Source organism: Zootermopsis nevadensis, unplaced genomic scaffold, assembly GCF_977971745.1.
Source record: "Zootermopsis nevadensis isolate Lab colony 2312 unplaced genomic scaffold, Znev_1.0 Znev_ptg000028l, whole genome shotgun sequence".
NCBI classification, from domain to species: Eukaryota; Metazoa; Arthropoda; class Insecta; order Blattodea; family Termopsidae; genus Zootermopsis; species Zootermopsis nevadensis.
In genome coordinates, this window is record NW_028259160.1 from 4,412,787 (window position 1) to 4,433,187 (window position 20,401).

At 34.0% G+C, this 20,401-nt stretch overlaps 1 protein-coding gene across 31 annotated transcripts in view; it reads right to left on the minus strand.

Moving 5' to 3' along the window:
- LOC110827600 (uncharacterized) overlaps window positions 1-20,401 on the minus strand; it is a 264,274-nt gene that overhangs the window by 162,576 nt on the left and 81,297 nt on the right. The window contains exon 5 of one of the 31 annotated variants that reach the window (XM_022059384.2): window positions 1,342-1,712. The exons of 25 other annotated variants lie outside the window; for them this stretch is intronic. In XM_022059384.2, the coding sequence (XP_021915076.2) occupies window positions 1,357-1,712 (356 nt within the window). In that variant the 3' untranslated portion in view covers window positions 1,342-1,356. Of the gene's footprint in view, window positions 1-1,341; window positions 1,713-6,584; window positions 6,881-9,172; window positions 9,520-13,277; window positions 14,237-14,846; window positions 16,813-17,205; window positions 18,507-20,401 lie in introns of those variants that run through there. 5 more of the 31 variants (XM_087356866.1, XM_022059391.2, XM_087356856.1 and 2 more) reach the window with 5 other exon arrangements.

Consider the following 20,401-nt stretch of genomic DNA (forward strand, 5'->3'; position numbering starts at 1 on the left):
TGAGAAAAATATGACATACAGTGTTTCAACAGCCATTGATTCGATTATAAATAACAAACAAAAGATCAGACAACATACATGCTCTAAAAAATAAGCATCTTTCAGGGAACAGTTCAAAATTATTTATGTGTTATTAAAAGAAGACTGCATACAGTTAGTACAAATGAAAAGTCAAACTGCATGTCTGCATCATTTTTTCCTCCAATTTATGTAATGCTAGCAATCACTTATCTGTATATTTTTACACATTTCTCACACATATCAATTTAAAAAATGCATTCTTTTAATATGTATCTTTACGTCTGCATAGTGGGTCACACATCTTGGACAGAAGAGACACTGAAATTGTGGTTCCTTGCCACAATCCAACTTCAAGTCCAAAAGTTGCAATAAGCTTTTAAGCACTTGGGACACGTAAACAGCCCAGCTTCTTCATAATGCTGCTGTGTATTATTAAGATAACAGCTGGATATGTTGTGAACTTGTTCAAAACTTGCATTACACTTAAAGGACAATGATCTTGATGCATGTAGAAACTCTGTAAAAAAGAAAATGTTATATATGTTAGTGCTACCTTTACTAATTATATACACAGTAATAACTAATTATCTTTCGAAAGTGCACATACTAGTTTCGGTAAAATTCAAAACTTAATTAAACATATTCCAACTTAAATTACTTCAATGCTGTTAGTATCAAATTTTGTGGAAGTCATACACATCATACTGACATGATGAACTCAAGCCTATATAAAAGTGGTGCAAATATGGGACTTCCTGGTTTCTATAATGAAAAAATCTTGGACGTCTGACCACAACAAAAATCCCCAAAGGCAATGACTGGTGTGTCTGGTGTCATGAAGCCTGGCTACCCTGGCTGGTATCTCATAATTTTCCTCAGTCTCTCTAGGATCCTGCTTGAAGAGGGAGCCCAATGAGTATTAAAACTTAATTTAAGAATGGCTGTTCAACATGTTAGGTATACTTTATTAATAAATAAATAAAATAAATAGCAGCTTTACTACATATCAATACAGCAAACATGTAGCAGTCTCTAGTATCAATCAGAAACTCTTCAGGACTTCAACATAATGGAAAGTAGCAAAACAACCTTGTCCTTTGACCATATCACATGTCTCATTTTAAAAATAACACTAAGCATCAATTTTACCCACAGATTTTATCAGAATGCAATTTCACATGAAGAAACTTGATCTGAAGCACCTGTTTGAAGAAGCTAGTCTCAATTACTGGACACAACTAATTTTGAAGTGCTTTCTTCAGAAATTTTAAGAAATAAAACATACAGATTCATTAGCATTTACAACAGAAATCACTTTCATTAATTTAAATAACATTAGACATGACATTGGATTATGTTAAAATTATGACTTTTTTCTTTCATGTGCCTACGTAAACTTGATACACGAGTAAACCTGCTTTTGCATATTAGACAGGCAAACTGTGGTTCCTTGCCACAGTCAAAGCGTATGTGACTTAACAGATTATATTTCTGTCTGTACATTTTACCACACTGGACACAATCAAACCCAGAAGCATTTTGAGTTTTATAAGGAACAACAACATTGGTCACATATGTTGTAGTTTCTTGGGAACTGATGTTTCCAAGCCTTGATGTAAGAAACAGTATGTTGTCCTGGGCTGCCAGTGTATCAGCAGGATACAACAATGATCCTCCATCATACACAAACCCTGTAACAGGCAGGAGTTTACTGATTTTAAGCTTTCAAAGAATGATAATAGAGGCGGTGCATCCTCTAAAAGATCAGCAACACAGTCAACTTCAACATGATTTCAGCACCCAAAAGAAGGATCAACACAAAAAATTAATTTAACATATGACAACTTAATTTAAATAAACTCTAATAAGTCAAACCCCATAATACTTTAACAGCAGGATTCTGCATGCTTTTTGACCACAAAACACTCCTTATATTAACTGTGACATACACTGCATTTACATATTGCAACACAACATATATTATTGTGGCCAGACGCATCCCTTTCCATGGTGATAAGTATACAGGCCCCTCAGAGCACACACACAAACTTGGAGGTTAAATTTTCTGTGCTCGTAAGTGAATGTATGAGTACATATGTAATCAAACCTCTTTCAAAAATGTGTGTGTCATCACTTAAATGTATTGGAGAACCAGTGATCAGTTGTTACTGAACATTCTACAGCTACCAGACATTGCATTAACTTTAACAAAACAGAAGCCATAACCAACATCAGCATCTGTTGTCCTACATAATCAGAGAGGCAAATGAGATACCCAAACACCCACACAACTTTAACTGCAAAGATGATACATGCTAAACTAAACCTGGCTTCATCTGTTTTCCCCCCAAACCACCAGACTCTCAAAAGGGCTGGTCCACCATCACCTCTCCAAAGCTCATAGCCAATGAAGAGCCATCACTCCCTTCTACTTAACTCACTGTAAATCCTTTCACATCAAGAACAGTTACCACAACCTTCTTCATCACCACTTCTGAAAATTCTGTCACTTCCTACCCTCTCCCACTGGATAACAGCCCATTCCTCCACTTCACCAATCAGCACCATCAAATATATTTCACCATTTCACCACTCACTACCTGCACTATATAAGGCCTCCTCAACTCACCACACTACACACCCACCTAGAAAATGGCAAATGTAGTGTTTGCTGAAATGTTGGTTAACACCAAACATCAGACAAGGCTCTCACCCAAAAGCTGAAGTTATGCATAAAAGGAATTATTAGTTAATGACAGAATAACAAATTTCAATAATAAAGTGTATTCCACAACACTATATAAAAACAGAAACAACATATATTTTATTTATTTAATGACATTTTTTCAGTAGCTCAGACTTAAAATGACATATGATGAGCACACAAGCCTTGAAACAATTTCCAAAATCTTTACAAAATGTCAACCTGAGATGAGGAAGATACTTAGGAATACTCTAAAGGGATGGAAAGACCCAGTTTCATAAACCACATACAAGAAAGTAATAAACCATTGCCTCTTCAATTGTCATATTTTCCTCTCAGTTTCATGAAACTGTCTTGCTCCAGTTTTTATGAAATGGGTTGGCAACTCTTAAGAGACTATAGCACTAGGAAGATCAACAAAGTGGTCAGCTTACCACACATACATTTATTCATTTCTTTGCATATTAAACATTAGTACAAAATAATACACTGTCGTTCATAGTATTATACACAACTGACTTAAAATATACTGTGGACTTGTAAATATTCTATTCTAATTTCCTAGTGAAATTCCTATCATTTTACTTACTCACAACCACCTACACTATATGTGTCTTCAGACATTTCATGATTCTGATGAAAGACTCTCGGGTAACAAGCCATGTCAGGTGGCTTCACTTTATACATTTCATGATTCATTCAAATGTGGGGGGAAGGGGGCCTCCATAATTTACGTTTCTGCACCCTTATTTCAAACACAAATATATGAGCTTTCCTGGATCTTTCAATCATCATCTTGTTGAAGCTATCCTCTTATTCGTACCACTTAAACCTCTGTCATCAATAATATCATCATGACAGTCATGCACATTACTTTGAAAGATGCATTCTTTTCATGTGTTTCTTTAAGTCTGCATTGTGAGTAGTACGTCTTGGACAGAATGGACACTGATATTGTGGTTCCTTACCACATTCCAATTTTAAGTGCCTTTTTAAATTTCTAAAGTGCCGATAAGTTTTTAAACACTTGGGGCACCCAAACTGTCCAGTTTGTTTATAATATTGTTGTGCAGTATTAATGTAATAGCTTGATGTCTTGTGAACTTGTTCAAAACTTGCATTTTGTTGAAAGGACCATGATACTGAATGCAGAAATTCTGTAAAAAAAATGTACATGTATATATGTTAGTGCTACCTTTGCAAGTTATATAGATGCTAATGTATAAGTATCCTTCAAAACTGCATACAAATTCTAAAACAATATACTTTTTACAAATGATTTTTGAAATGCTCTTCATATCAGTGATTTGTAGAGTTAACAGATTGCCTTTGAAAGCACTCATACTCACGTACTCATAAAATGACCTAATGAATTCAAGTTGTATATTTACAAACAATTTTATGCAACAGTTGATAAAAGAATAAAATTATTCACACTTCACTTCTAAATTCCAACTAAGGAAAGGAATACTCAGTATAACAGAAGTTCCAGGCAGAACTGTTCCTTATTACTGTGACTTGCCCATTGTCCTGCATAGGTCTGTCTCGATGCATAAGTGTACTATATGTGACTTGGCCAGACCTTCTAACAACAACGAAATACTTTTCATTCTTCATCTAAATGATAAATGGAGAAATACTCTGTTCAACAATATCATCACGGCAGTCATTCAAACTTGTGAGGTGGGAAAATCACTAGTTTCACATCAAAACTGCGAGAAGATATTACAGATATTAATGATAAACTGTTTGCACAAGACAATTCATAAACACATTTTTAGAATGACTGGCCCAGGTTATACAACCAATCAATTACTTAAATTAAATCAACAGTTAATAATTGATTATGGTAACTTTGCTCACATTTTGTTATGTCGGTCTTTATTCATCATATTGGCTTGCATTAATTTGGCACTTTCAGTATGAGTTTGCATTTCAGTGGAATGACTACAAGAAGGCTTTAGTCCTTACATGGTAATATTCAGAGTACAACAAATTCTTAACTTAATATATAACAGATGGGATGAGTTCTCTTTTGTATACTATATTATATACTAACCAAATGTTATATGTGTATCTATATATATAAAATTCAGTCTTCAGTTTTCTTCCAATCAGGATCAGTGTAATGAAGAGTTTCTTGATACTGAATTACTTTTACTGCAAGAAATCTGATTCTAAGCCCAAAGGTGTCCAAATACAAATTTAAATTCTGAAAATCTTGCAATTCATGTTCAACTGAGTCATATCTACTATTGTTGTGAACATCTATTCAAGGTGCAATCATAAGATGAAGTTATGTCTCTCCAAGTGTTCTGTGTTCAAGACAAGGGAAATCCAAAAATAATTTCTTTACTTTGTCTGGGCAGAATTGTTATTTCATGTTGGAGGTCTCTATGATGGAAGATTCTGATCACAAGTTTGATACATATTATCTTAGTATATTTCTGAAGTAGCATTTTCAAAACTATTACGTATTTCCTTTTAAAGTATAATTTATAACAGTAAAACAGTTGTATCATGAAAAATGGCTGCCAGTTAAGGAAGAATGTCTGCATTGAAACCATTGATGTTAGGATGAAGGCAAGTTACTAACAGTACAAACTTAAGAATTAACATTGTTTTGAAGTGTACATTTATTAACAAACAAAAATTCAGTCTTTATTAGTTAATAAAAAAAGTATGAGATTTTAAGTTTTTATAGTAGTGAAAACTTAGATTGTCCTCTTCTGAGTTGTGATGTCATGTAGTCTTGCAAGTGATTACCAAAATTTTTGATAAATCTACTGCCTCCATCTTCAGAGTATAAGTGAAGGAGACAACAGGTTCATTGAAATGTCAGTAACCACCTGCAAGACACAACCCAGAAGACCACAATACAAAAACAAACATCACAATTTGAACACAAACAGATTTGTCCTAAAATTAATAAATATTACCTTTACCATATGGGAACAAGAATGTACACCCCTGTACTGTGTATATGCCAACCATACTTTAACTGTGTGGTTTAACCATGTACAAATATGCTACTGTAACACATGATGCCCAGTTGATTAAGGTTAATCACGCATCCAAAATAATTAATCTAAACAAGCAAAATATACTTATGGATAATTTTAGGGGAATGTATGAGTAACAGCTATTGTCAAGAAAATTACTCTTCCTAAACAGGGGCAAATAGTATGTTGACTGTGAAAGAAATATTATAGTTGCTCTTATTCACTCCTTGATTCTAATATGCAGCAGACTGCTACAGTGGTGATGCTTTACTATTATATTTGGCAAGTATATGTTTCAAATATCAGTCATCCTGAGGTTTTCTGATGTTCTCCTTGGTCTCCTTATGTATATTTCAGAACAGAACCTACATGATTGCATGTTGAAAATGTTCAAGTATAATATAACATGATACTTATTTTGAATATCACTTGTCCCTCTACATTTTATGAATGCTTGTTCCAATAATTTATTAGTAACATACATAACTTAATTAATAAACAGGTTAATATAAAGTAAAATTACATTTATTTTAATAATTACAATAAATTACATTTGATCGTAATATTAATGCATGTTGGGGCAAATTATAGAAATTAAATGAAATAAAGTTTCATTAATACTCTCAGATATTCTTCAAGGTGAAACAACACATCCTCTTATGCTTGTGCAAGCTTTCCCTCTCTGCATCTGTACTTTCTGAAATACAGTTAGTGACTCTAAAATTGTGATGCCTCCTCATATGCTTAAGTAAGTATTCTTTTTGAATGTTTCCACTTTCAGAAATACTATCAATGATGACTCCCAAGAATTCTGACACTTCCTTATACAATTGCTTAAGTTCTTCTGTGCATCTCTATTTTCAGCAACACAATTAATGGTTCTCCAAGTTGTGACGCCTCCTTATATGCTTGCGTAAACTTCCTTTCTGTGTAGTTCGCTGTGGACAGAAGGGGCACTGAAACTGGGGTTCCTTTCCACATTCATGTTTCAGATGTTGGCTTAGTGAAGGCCGATGTTGGTACACTTTGGTACAATTTGGACAACTATATGGTCCACTATACCGATCATTTCCCATCTGCCGAGGAGTTTTGAAACTTGAAAGCATCAGGTGAGAAGGACTAGAAAATGGGGCACCAAAACTTGCAGCTAAGCCTACAACACAAACCAAATAGACACACTGTCAGTGTTGGTAAGCAAACTTATGTCAGCAACTCAAAAATCAAGAAAATTTTATGTTCAATCAGTAATGACCAAAGTTAGCATGCATACCTTCTGCTCCAGAAAGAAGCACTGTGTCACTCAATGAATTCATAGTTCATTCAGATGCTCGTTTCATTCTCATACAAAAAACAATCCTACAAATTATCACTTTGCAATCAGTATTTAAAACCACAATTACATTACCAAAGTAATTACTGAAAATTAAAGTTAAAGACTACAACAAAGTATAATATATTTTCATCTGTTACATTCTGTAGCTATGTTTTTGCAACCTATCTTAGCTCATCACTTTCCAGCCTTTTGACAGGAAATAAAAAAGATCCATTATTTCTCCACTAAAACACTTTTTCAAATAAAATATAAATATAATGACCATTTGCATTTTCAAATGTACATATATTTAAATAAATATTACCCTTCATACATTCCACAAAGATGTCAACATTATTAAAAGGGAGAGGGAAAAAGAGTGGCAAAATCTGGCAGAGGCCCATCACTGAATTCTGACTTATTTGTGAAAAAAGTTGGGGTTGGATTATGGGCAACCTTTCTATTTCAGACAGATAAAACAGTAATATTAAAATATTCTTAAGTATAATTTCAAAATTATTTCAATGCAGTAAATTTAGGTTAACATTCTGTTAAAAAATAAATTCAAATAGCAACACAGACCACGTCATATTTGGGAGATCTAAGAAATAAAACCCCCGATCAGGTATTTCTAAGTAAATACATAAAACATATTCACATAATACACCTTTTTTAATCAAAAGAACTTACGTTTTTCAGAAACTACAACAGCGAATTACAATGCAGAAACTAAGGTACTGAGGAATTATAAAATAATATCATGTCTTAAATTTCCAAGTTATGTGAAGATGTACCAAAAATTACTATAAACATGTGTATATAACATTTTCATTTCTACAGCATTACCTAATTTTCTTAGAAGAAACAGGCAGTTAAATACCAGGACAATGTCTTATTCAAAGCTGATTTATTAAACACACCATAAAAACACACAAGAAACTGCAGGAATATCACTAAAACTGTACAACAAACTGTAGGAATATCACTAAAACTGTATTTAATTCAAGTATATTACAATGTGATGAAGGGTTAGAAGTGTATATCTTCCTTGGAAAATGGAAAACATAACTACTGCATTTCCTTCTAATAGTAGCAAAGATCACATCACATTCAAATTAAAAATAAATATATTTACAGCATCTTTTTTAACACATATTATAATTACATCAGACTTTATAATCGCATAATCAAAAGATACAACCAGTAAAATTAATTTGTAATCTAGGATTTAAACCTATGAGATTCTACCCAGTTCAGGTTTCCTTAAGTGTTTTCAATAACTTCACTGTTTAATACTCACAAATGATTACAGAAATTCTATCAAAGTAACCCTTAACCTCTGGCAGCTTATCTCTCAAAAACCTGCTCAATATATAAATGATACATAAAATGCTTACATAAATGAGATCAACACCTCTGAAACATTTTTCAGACATATTCTAATAGAGAGGTAACTGTGAAATTATACTTTTGGTTTCATTATTAATTAAGAATTCTCACAATTCAAGAAATGTCATCACTCCAGGTCATAGATTAAGCCCCTAACCTAGGAGTAAGGTAATTATCAAATTCCAATAATATCCTTATCTGTTATAAGTAATATAAACACCATTACCACAAGTATTCTCAAACAATAAGCTGTGACCAGTAGGTCCATTAAGTAATGACAAATCGCATCATAACTAAACACATCGAGATATATTGGTGGAAATGTATGAGGTAATTTTCCTACCTTACAAGCCAGAAATTTTAAATCTTCAATATGGCATTACGTTTAGTATTTGTTCCCATAGTTTATGACACAATTGACACACAATATCACTAGTAACTTTTCTAGAAAAATGTGAGAACTCAGATGAGGCAGTGGTCCTAAATATTTAAATATATTCACACAGTAACAAGTAAGTAAATTTATGTTAACCAGTGTTAATGTTATAGTGCCTGTTAACACTGAGAAACTATCACCTAAATCACTCATGTTTAGATTAGACACAAGGTACATGGACTGAAATCATTTACTGTCAAATGTTCATCACTTGGGAATAACTTAATAGTAAACCTGCACTTTAACATAATTTATTAACTGCCAATTTTAATGGTTAACATTTATTTCAGTTTCTTTATAATAAAGGTAACCATATTAAATCACTATATGTTGAAGTCGAGACATCCAGTATTACTCGCAACATGGTGCCTTTCTATATGTTTCCGAAGTGATGAATTCTGTGTTGTTCGCTGAGGACAAAACGGACATTGAAACTGAGGTTCCTTGCCACATTCTAGTCTTTTATGACGACCTAGATTTGATTTATGACTATAAGTCTTGTAGCACGTAGGACATGTAAAAGGACCCTTCTGACCCACAGGGTTACCAAGTGTCCTGGTTACAACTGGGAGCTTCACTGGATGTGATGGAGGTTGGTGCCACTGATAAGATGTATCATTAATCTTGTTCTTTTTTCTCCATGTTGCAACTAATTCTGTAAATGAAAAATAAATGTCTCTATTAGAAAGGCAAGGTTGCACATGCCTGCACAATAAGTACACAATAATTGTAAACCTATCATCATTAAGACCAGTAAGTTTACATATTACCTTAGACATAGTTGAGTCCTGATATGGTGACGCTAACTAACAAATGGCAAATCCTGTAGAAAGATTAATATCTTTATGCAGCCTCTGTATAGTAGTGTGCCAGCATTTTTTCAGTGATGCTGCTATCCATAGCATAATTATCTATTTAAAATGACATCACATAAATTGAGGATTCTGTTTTGTAATAACCATAACAGATCAACTTAGATAATGATCAATTCTTAGGTTGCTTAATGATACCGTTTCAACTGTACAGATTCTGTATCACCAATAAATGAACAAAGATAAATAATAACAGTGTGTAAAGATTCAGTCATAGCCTATTCAGTGTACTAGCCTGGCATTAGTCTGGACGTTGAGAGAAACCTCGGGCAGAATAGCTCATATACCAGCAGAAATGACTGTATTATAGTTATGTCAACTTCTCAATGTTTAGAAGGATGTGGAAGAAGCCTTTCACAGAGCGACCTGCAACACTGCAGTTTGTTCATTCACAATCCTGCTGGCTGTAAACTAAAAGGAACAAGTTAATTTAATTTTTGAATCATTTCAATTGTACTTAATTTACAATGCTGTTACCAATAATGAGAACTGGTTGAAACTAAATAGGATTTGAAGTTATCACAACAGCGAGTATTAACAGTACCAGACTATGAAGCACCACAACTCAGCTGAAAACTGATAAGATAATAATAAAGACTGGATTAGGAACAAAAGGTGAGGAAATAGTTATGAACTATTTTAAGATAACATTCCAGCATTTCCATAGACAAGCTGAGCAAAAATACATTCAGCCAGAAGATTCAATACCAGTTCAATTCATGAACATTCTGCTAACACGACTCTATTCACTAATTTGTGTGGTTCTGTTCTTCCATTCAAACATCATATTCACTATCACTGTTAGACTGCACTCAGCAGAATGTGACAAATTATATAAACCGATACTTTTTTCTCAGTCAGATAATACTGACTAAAAAACACAGGACTGCTGAATAAGAAAGCTCAGGCAACTAAAATATAAACAGCACATATGAAGTAGGACTTAAGGTTCTCACAGTGGTGAGTATGAGTCTTATGGGTTGTAATGCTGTATACTCTGGTAGAAATTTACCAACATTTCAAAGGTCCTTGCTGCCTCCATCATCAGGATGCCTCAATCATCACTAATTGCCCTGATGATGGAGGCAGCAAGGACCTCTGAAATGTTGGTAAAACTCTACCTGATTATATGGCACTACAGCCCAGATGATAGCCATCAAAGGACATGGGAAAGATAATTTACTGTATAGAAATCAAATTTATTTTCTATAATTGGTTTAATACAAATTTAGACAAATGACATGACAATTAATGTGGAATACAATATTCTAGTATGAACTACAAAAATAAAATTAGACATACATGTTACTATGTAATAAGAAATAAATACAAAATATTATATTCAGCTCTTTAAGCCATGAGGTACAGTACTGATTTTATAATATTTTGGTGTCAAAATTTTAATTTATTCCCTTGCATGTAGATTCTTTAACAAAAAAACTTTCACACACACATACACACACACAAACATTATATTTGGTTAATATACCACTACAAGTAAATGTAATCAAAAAATTGTCATGGTTTGTAACTGGAAGATTGCAACCATTTTATGCATTCTTTGCATAATGTGTGTAAAATGGACACAAAATAGGATTTCATGTATGTCCATCTGCATTCATTTCCAAAAGCACCTTTCAATTATGATAAAATCTGGTAATGGGGAGCCAATTCTAGAACAAGTCAAATACTTTAATTTGTATTTATATCAGCCAAGTATAACCTTTACTTTACATAAAGCTGAAATCAAACTACATCAGTTACTGAAAAATGCAACTGAATTTTGAGGTGTTCTCACAGTGGTAAAGTTGTCTATTGGAAGTAAATCTCTATACATTCTATACCTCAGCATTAGATGGATGTGAGTGGTCAGCTTCATACTCTGTCTACTTTACCTGAGAGGAAAGAACCCATACAAGCATCTGGATAGGACCTAAAGCCAATCTGGATGTAGCAGTAATGAGAAACACCCCAGCCCCTGAAGGAAATTGAACCCTGGCAAGCACGTAGATAGTGGCCAACACAAAAGGTGGGTTTAAAACATCTGCAGCCCTGAGGGTCCCTCAGCTTACACATCATCTAAATTATTTGTATTTATGTTAATTTATGGTGGCATTCAATAACAATAATTTCTTGAGGCCAGAGATTAATGTCTAGTAAATAGTACAAATTAATGTTAATCATAAGTTGACATAAAGAAGAAACATAAGACCACAGCACTAATTTAAAGAACATGTGTCTTTCAGACTTAAAAGCAGAAATAGCTTAAACTTTCTTGTTTGTTTACCAACAAAACTTTCAAAACATATGACTAAAATTATTTAGAACATTATGAAGCTAGAATTACATTTTGTTCCCAATTATCTGTGTGGACTATATGATTTGGGAATTATTATCCAGACTTTCTTTTTTCTGATTCTCATAGTTCATTAAAGTTTCTGAAGGTCTACAACAGTATATAATGTTATATAAGTACCTGTATATGAAGTAAAGCTGTTTACTCTCTCCCACCCTTCCCTTCATGAGGTTCTATTAGTCTGTTTTATGGCATCTATCACATTGCACAGTCCATTGCCAGAGGATGTGGAAAGTAACTGAAGAGGGCTGAAGGGAAAGTAACAACTGACCCCCACAACCATATTATATCATGCTACTATTATTATTCTTTTTCCTCTTCTTCCTCCTAAGATGTTTTCACTTTAAGTGGGTCATCTAAGAACCAAGCTTCTCCATGTCTGTTTTCCTGCAATTCCTCTATGCTACTATTGAACCTATAATAATTTATAATTTAATTTATATATAAATTATAAATGTGCTTCATAAATTCACCAAGTATTCCTAGGGAGCGATATTAAGATTGTGTGATCTGCACATGTAATTTGGTAGGGTGAAACAAGAAATGTAGACAGTATTTCAACAGGAAATTTTAATTGAAAACTTCTTAGAAAGAAGATACTTGAAAGACAGAAAAACATGAGAGAATAATATTAAGAAGGAAATAGAGTGGGTGTTGAATGGAATTATATTGAAATGTGTTGTGCCTTTTTATTTTTTAATGTAAAATTAGTAAGCTCAGCTAATGTAATATTATTAAATAAACCATTGGCCTGTCACAAGTCAAAACAATCTTATCTTTTATGATCAAACACTTCTGTAAGATTCAAAATCTTTTTTGGTAAAGTTTCCTAGTATGAAGAGCTTCATTAAAACACAGTTTAGCTTGTTCACCATTACATTCTGAGATCAGTTTCTACACATACTAAAACTGTTCATAAATATTCTTGGACATTGAAAATTTATGTAATTCTGATGAACCATGAAAGGTGATACCACTGACATTAAAAACTATGATACATGACAATATGAAAATACCAGATGCAAAACATAACAACTGGGACCTTCTTATTGCTAACAATTCTTTATTTTCATCAACTTAGAAACACTACAAGCATTTTTATACTTCAAACTAAAAGTCAATATTCAAAAAATACACTTGTAAACTCACTACAGAGAGTATATTTGTAACTTCAGTCTAAATTTACTAAATATTTAATATCAAAAGATTACCCCCTCCCCATATCGCTGAAATTGATGCTGTGTTAAAATAGCTAATTATATTTCACTACAATAAAAAATATCTATATTAAGCATGCTGTAAGAGAATCCTTCTAAGTGACTAGTATATTATACTGTATTTCTGGAAGCCTACATCAGCCTTAGATTAATATCAAAGAATAATGGGTCAAGAAGCAGGTACAGAGTTTAGAAGTCACAAATGTGCCTTATCTGTGAAATCACTACACACCCAATCTAGAAACAATTGAAGCTTGGGTGTAAAATCCACTGGCTACTTCACATTATCCATATTTTTCAGTTACACAGAATTAACTAGACTGAACACATGCTGCACTTATTATGGGCAAGGTTGCCCATGAAGTCTGTCAACATGCTTAACAAGGCTACTCTTATGTTTGGTACGGTGTGGACAATATGGACACTGAAGCTGTGGTTCTTTTCCACACTCAAGCCTTCGATGTGATATCAAATTCTTCTTCCAACGATAAAGCTTTCCACAAGACGGACACCTGTAAGCACCAGGTTTCTTCCAGTCTGAAGATGTATACTTCTGTGACTGCAACACAGGTCGAACACTAGACAGATGTGCACCAAGAAGAAGGCTGCTTCGTGACAAAGAACTAGTTGACAACAAACTGCGTGTTGATAAAGAACTGGATGCACCAGTGGTAGTATCTTGGACACTGCAAACCTTACCACTTGCAGAAGATTTTCCTCGAGAATCAGCAATGTGATGTCCAGCAGAGCGATGGTGAAATTTCTTGCCACTGCCAGGAACCTGCCAATTTGATAATCTAGCAGCAGACTCTTTCAGTTTTGAAAACGTCAATCCTGAGCTACTGGCTAGTGTAGCAGTCTTTCCAAGCAATCTCTGGACAGTGGAAATTTGCCAAGGTTGGTATAAGCGACTCGATTTACCATAAACTGTAACATCAGAGCCAGAGAAAAAGTATATGGTTAATAACAAGTTCATCATAACAAAACAATCCATCTAAACACAATATATAAGTAACCATGAAATGCCATATACATTTTGTCACTGTTCAACACATTACAGCTACAGAAACAAATAATGCAGAGGTTCCCAAAGCATGGGGCGTGCCTCCCTGCGGAGCAAGTGGTTTTCTGGGGGGGGGGGGGGGCCCCTTGTTGTTTGTATGAAAAACTTTTTTTAACGACATATGGAGAAACATTTTTAACATCCTTCACTTGCTCCTTAAAATCTGTCACTAATGTAGGTTTAAGAAATTGCCGAACCACTACAACAAAACATTACAAAAATGCACGAGACTCAAGAACGTGGCCTCTCGCCTTCAAGGCTGCTGGCACACTAATTCACAAAGGGTACTGCTCGCCCCATATAGCGGCGGCAGGCCATTCCACAACCGGTTCGCGCGTGGAATTCAAATTCCCCAAACTTTTTGGGCAGCACCTCATATTTTCTTCTTACATGCAAGCAATATTACCATAACTGTATTTACTGGTTGCAGTACCAATTTCATTATGCTACTTCTAACAGGAATATTAAAATGTATCACAAATAGTAACATATTTATTGATTAAAAATAACTTTTGGCACAATACACAGTTTTGACTGAATGCCGAGTCTGCAGTCAACAAAAATGCATACACTGCTTGTGACTGTTTAATATACAAAATTAAAATAAAAACTTAAAACTAAACTCAACCACTGATAGTGGAGAACTAAACCAATAGTTTGTTATTATTTTATAGTCACAAAGCACTATTAATATAATTAAAGTACATTTAAAAATGTTTTACTTTAACCTTTACCATACACCAATAGGGACTTTAAAACCCAGACATTAAACCTAGGGCCAATGGCTTTGCAGTATGCTTATGTAATGCATAATCAGCTGGATCATGTGTAAACAGTGGAACAAGGACAATAAAGGTTAATGTAACAAAAAGTTTCTGTAATATTAAAGTGAGATTAGAGCAATGTGCTACAACACAAAAATGGTTAGATTTCTGGGTAATGCCTATGTTTACAGTCCTGTGCCGTAGCCGCACGGTTTGAGGCATCATGCTTCGGACCGGTGATACGGAATGCGAGTCTCGGAGAAGAAGAAATTTTCTCATGAGCTTTCGACCAGTGTATGGGACCGGTGCCAACCCAGCATCGTGAGGAAATTGGGGAGCTACAATGAGTAGCGTGATCCGGTCAGGAAAGCTAGCAATGGCTGGGGGTTCGTCGTGCTGACCACACGTCACCCTATATCTGGTTGGATGATCATTCACCTCTGCTTAGGCATGTGCAGTCAAGCTAGTCGGCTTTGGCTCTCTGGAACTGTTACGCCACGGATTTAATTTTAATTTAATTTATGCCTATGTTTACAACAATAGCAATAAGCCTCTGTATAGTCTGTGGGGGGTCATATTTCCAGTTTTACTGATATTTACAGTTTTCTGTTCTATGAAAATGTCAATAATTAAGACCTTGGTAAAAGAATGGTGATGACAAAATGGGTTGTGCGCACAATATGATGCCTTGTTTCCTTTGTCAATATGCACAATAATGTTGGTAATTCTTATACATATTATAATCATACAGCCTAGTAATTAGTATGAATGACTGTTGAGTTTTTACACATATCTTGCACCGTTTAAGTATCTAGGTCGGAAAGAAGAGAATGTAAAAGTAACTCTACAACTTTGTTAGTTTCTACACAATTCTAACCACCTTACTTTATTATCACGTGTTTTAACACCTAACTCTGGTATGCATTTTATTTTGTGGTAGAAAAAGAGTTAGCCATTAAACAATACAGATTAAATGTAAAAAGTGCTACTGTAGATATTTGCTAGACTTGTAATAATATGATTATTCTAACAGAATAATTAATAGTGAATCAAAAAGATCAACTTTATCAATCAGTGAAATTCTCCAATCACCTGGTATAATAATTTCCCACATTTTCAACTGGCATTTATTTAGACAGAATATATAACTAAAGTTCCACATTTAAAAAAATTAAAAACTTATATTAATGAACCTATGAGTTGCAATGAGCAGAGTTAGTAATATTTTAAGGTGGTTCTTATAAATATGTACGAGTATGTAATTAAATTCATAATTACAAATGTTATTCATTTTTACTTAAAAATCTCATTCAAACTCTGAGGGTGCCAGATTCTGACATGACTTTTCAAGTTTCCTTTCTGTTTGCATTTATATGGGCATAATGGACATAGGTACTGAGGTTCCTTCCCACATTCGTTTCGATAATGTGACATCATGGACTGCTTCCAGCGGTAGATCTTTCCACAGCCCGGACATCTGAATGAACCAATATAAGACCTGGCACCATGCTGGTGTTGCCAAATATTTTCTGTAGGGGAATTATCCTTAGATACATCTATTTGCTCATTAGCCTTATTCACATCTCCAATATTTTGGAACCTCCGCTCAGTTTGAGAAGTAAGACGACTGGACAATGAGAAATGAGAATATACTTCTGTCCACATAACATCCAGTTCTGTAACAGCAACAAAATACAAAAGCATAAATTAGTAAAGTTATAATGACAATCTCCATAACTGAGTTTGTCTGTGCAGTGGTAACAGCATGCAATTACATTCAGGTGGTGACCAAAACAAATCATGGTCAAATACCCGAACTGTGGTTTATATAATTTACTTAACACCTCCAGGTAAATGCCAGGACAGTACCCCAATGAAAATCACAGCCACATTCTGCCAGAATTCTTACACGCTCACCATTCATTATCGTCCATACATCTCATCTCACAGTATATAACCTCTGCAATTGAAACAGATTGTTAAATAGCTTCAGAATCAATTATGTCAGTCTTTATATCCCAAACCACAGCTAAACTTTAAACATGTGTAACATAACACACCATGATGTAAAGATTAGGTTAATTAATTTAATAACTTTGTACACTGAGTAATCATATTAATGAAATTATTAGGGTTTTTTTTTGACATTCTGCATAGTTTTTAGGCTGGACAACTAGGATTCTTGGCAGGGATAGGATTCTTGCCTTTGCCACCATGTCCAGACTGGCTACAAAGCCCATCCAACCACCCAGTCAATGCTTATTTGGGACCACTGCCTGAGGGTAAACTGGCCAGAGTATGAAATTGATCAAATGACCAAAAACTGCTTAAGCAAGATCCTGTAGCACAAAGTTGATTATTCCTGTTTACATTACAACATATGAATGACTTTATTCTTTATTTTTTAAAGTAGTATATCCTTCACTAAATAATATTCTTTGATTTTTCGCCTCTTATTTACATATTACAGATTCAGTACACACACACACACACACACACACACACACACACACACACACACACACACACACACACACGCACGCACGCATGCATGCATGCATGCATGTATATGCAATTTACTGCAAACTAAAGAAAACCAAACTCTCATGAACATTTACCCACTAAGAAACACACACGCTTGGAATAAGCTTTAATGTAATGTCATTGCTATCTTTCAAGTTTGTCAGCTTTTATTACTTCCAAATTAAAGCAAAATATAAAAGTTAGCAGTAAAAAGCATGTTAGAGTATTTACTGATATCAGCCCTCCTGTTTAACAGTCTCTATAATAAATGTTTTATTTAAAAACGTTTACTTGCACATTTCTATAACCACTTATAATTTCCAATCTTACAAAAGTGCAAATGGATAGCTTGAACCATCCCAAGACAGTAGGAAAGGTTTGTTTGACTCTTATTATCACAATCCAAAACCAACAAAGGGACAACAATTCAGTATGAAGATAGTTTATGACATGTGGAATGAAAGGGGTGAACACAATAGTCTTGGTAATATACTGTCAGCATACTACTAAGCTTTTAAATATGTAGAATGCCAGACTCTCATATGACTTTTCAAATTCCCTTTTTGTTTCGCTTTGTAAGGACAGATAGGACACTGGAACTGTGGCTCCTTGCCACATTCAACACGCAAATGAAGACTCAATGACTTCTTCCAACGGTACACCTTCCCACACTTGGTGCACTGATGCTCATCACTTTGTAGCTGGTTCTGTTTTACTATTTGACTTCCTAATGTGGAAAATGTGTTTACAACAGTTTCTACTGTTTCTTGAGGATTCTGTAGTAAACATAATGCCCTTTTGAAGACATTAAAGTGCAAGTGTCCTTGATGTGTACTCCATGAATTTCCTGGAACAGGAGAAAAAATTGCACCAAATACATTACTAAAGAAGTTTTTAATGTTGTGACAAAAATGTTTTACCTACAAAGAAGTTAACAAAACTTCCATATCTTGGCTATCATGATTTAATGTGTGTTAATTTATTAACAGTAGGATTTGAGGTTTTCATAGCAGTGAGTCTGAAGATGGCTGTCTTCTGGGTTATTGAGCCATGTAGTATGGTAAAAATTTACCAATGTTTCAGAGGTCCTTGCTGCCTCCATCAAGGAGGCAGCAAGGACCTCTGAAACATTGGTAAACTTCTACCTGACTACACAGAGCAATAACCCAGAAGACAACCATCTTTATTACCAGTACTTTTTCAAGTGCATACGTTATGCAACACTAAATGGTAGAATGATTGTGTCAGTGAAGAATTAGACAGGATATGGAAGGAAGCGACCACTCATTTTTCGGTACTCTCGGAGCATGTACTTGAAGAACTAATAAAAGCTATCAAAAACATCAGCCAGGATAGCTAGCCTCTAGGTCAAAATTCAAGGCTGATATCTCCAAAACATCATGATGCACACATGCATGCACAACAACATATAACTGATCCAAAGAATTATTTTATAATACATGTTATATTTAACATTTAATGTATTATAATAAAAGAATGTAATTTATCTGTTGCTTATGCACAAAGACAAAATGGTTCATACATATACACTGTCCTATGAGATTCAAAATTACTCTTGGTGAATATATTTATCAAGTTATTAACAAACATCATTCAATACAAACTTTCAAAGTTATACAAATACGGAAGACAGGAAGTACTGTCAAATTATGAGCTTCAAAGTTAACATACTTTTAAAGAGAATACTCTCACACTCTTTATATCAAGAACATTAAGGCGACTAAATAACAAACAGCCTTCGTGCCAGTTGTTCACAAATACAGCTATATGTTATTTTCATGAATAAATCAAAATAGTCCGAAATAATCAGATTCAAGCTATTGCCACATTTCCTTAATTCATCAGTTTCTTTACATCTAAACTTACTTATTCAATGACTGAAGTATCACTTATATTTTTAACATAAACGTCTAAATGTTGTTTAAAACTGAAAGTGATCACAACAAATTTCTGCCTGAGAACCACTGCTCTATATAAATAAAAATTAATAGTGGGTGAAATGCATAACAATATACCTTTAACTACTACAAGTTTGCCTAAGAATAGGATTAATGTGACTCCCATAAGTAAATGGATAACAGCTACTCTAAAGCATTACTAACATTAAATTATACTGGTGTAAAGAAACAATCTGAAATATAAAAATCTAAACTAAAGGGTGTTACTTTTCTTCAATCTGCTTAAACATTCAATTGAATATTAGGCAATCCCACTGTTTAAAACTTAAACTTGAAAAGTAATATTAATATTTAAGCAGTAATTACCCTGACTACTGAAGTTCAATAAAACTGTACCACTTAATCCATAATGTTTTTCTTAACAGTGTCAAATAGTGTCTGGCCACTTCCTGCTGTAGCAAAGGGGGCACCAATCTGTAACATTATGTTCTGCTCAGTCTTCATTTTTGCTTACATGTGCCCAGAAATTATGCTACTGTGTCACACTGAGAGCACATAGAATATTTTTTTTATTTATTTATTGTTTATTTAGATAAACTTTAAAAAACCAAATACATGGCAAAAATATGTGTAACTTCTACCACAGGAATATTTTGTGGACTTATCATGCTCTTCATGCAGTAAAAGAACAAAGACATATCCATGACAGCAATGGATATAACACTGAAAGCATATCAAGTTCCTGAAACCACAGAATAATTTCAAGCTTTGTAACCCAGTAAAGTTATGTTTTATTTTCAAAAAATATTTCAATGTTCTTTGC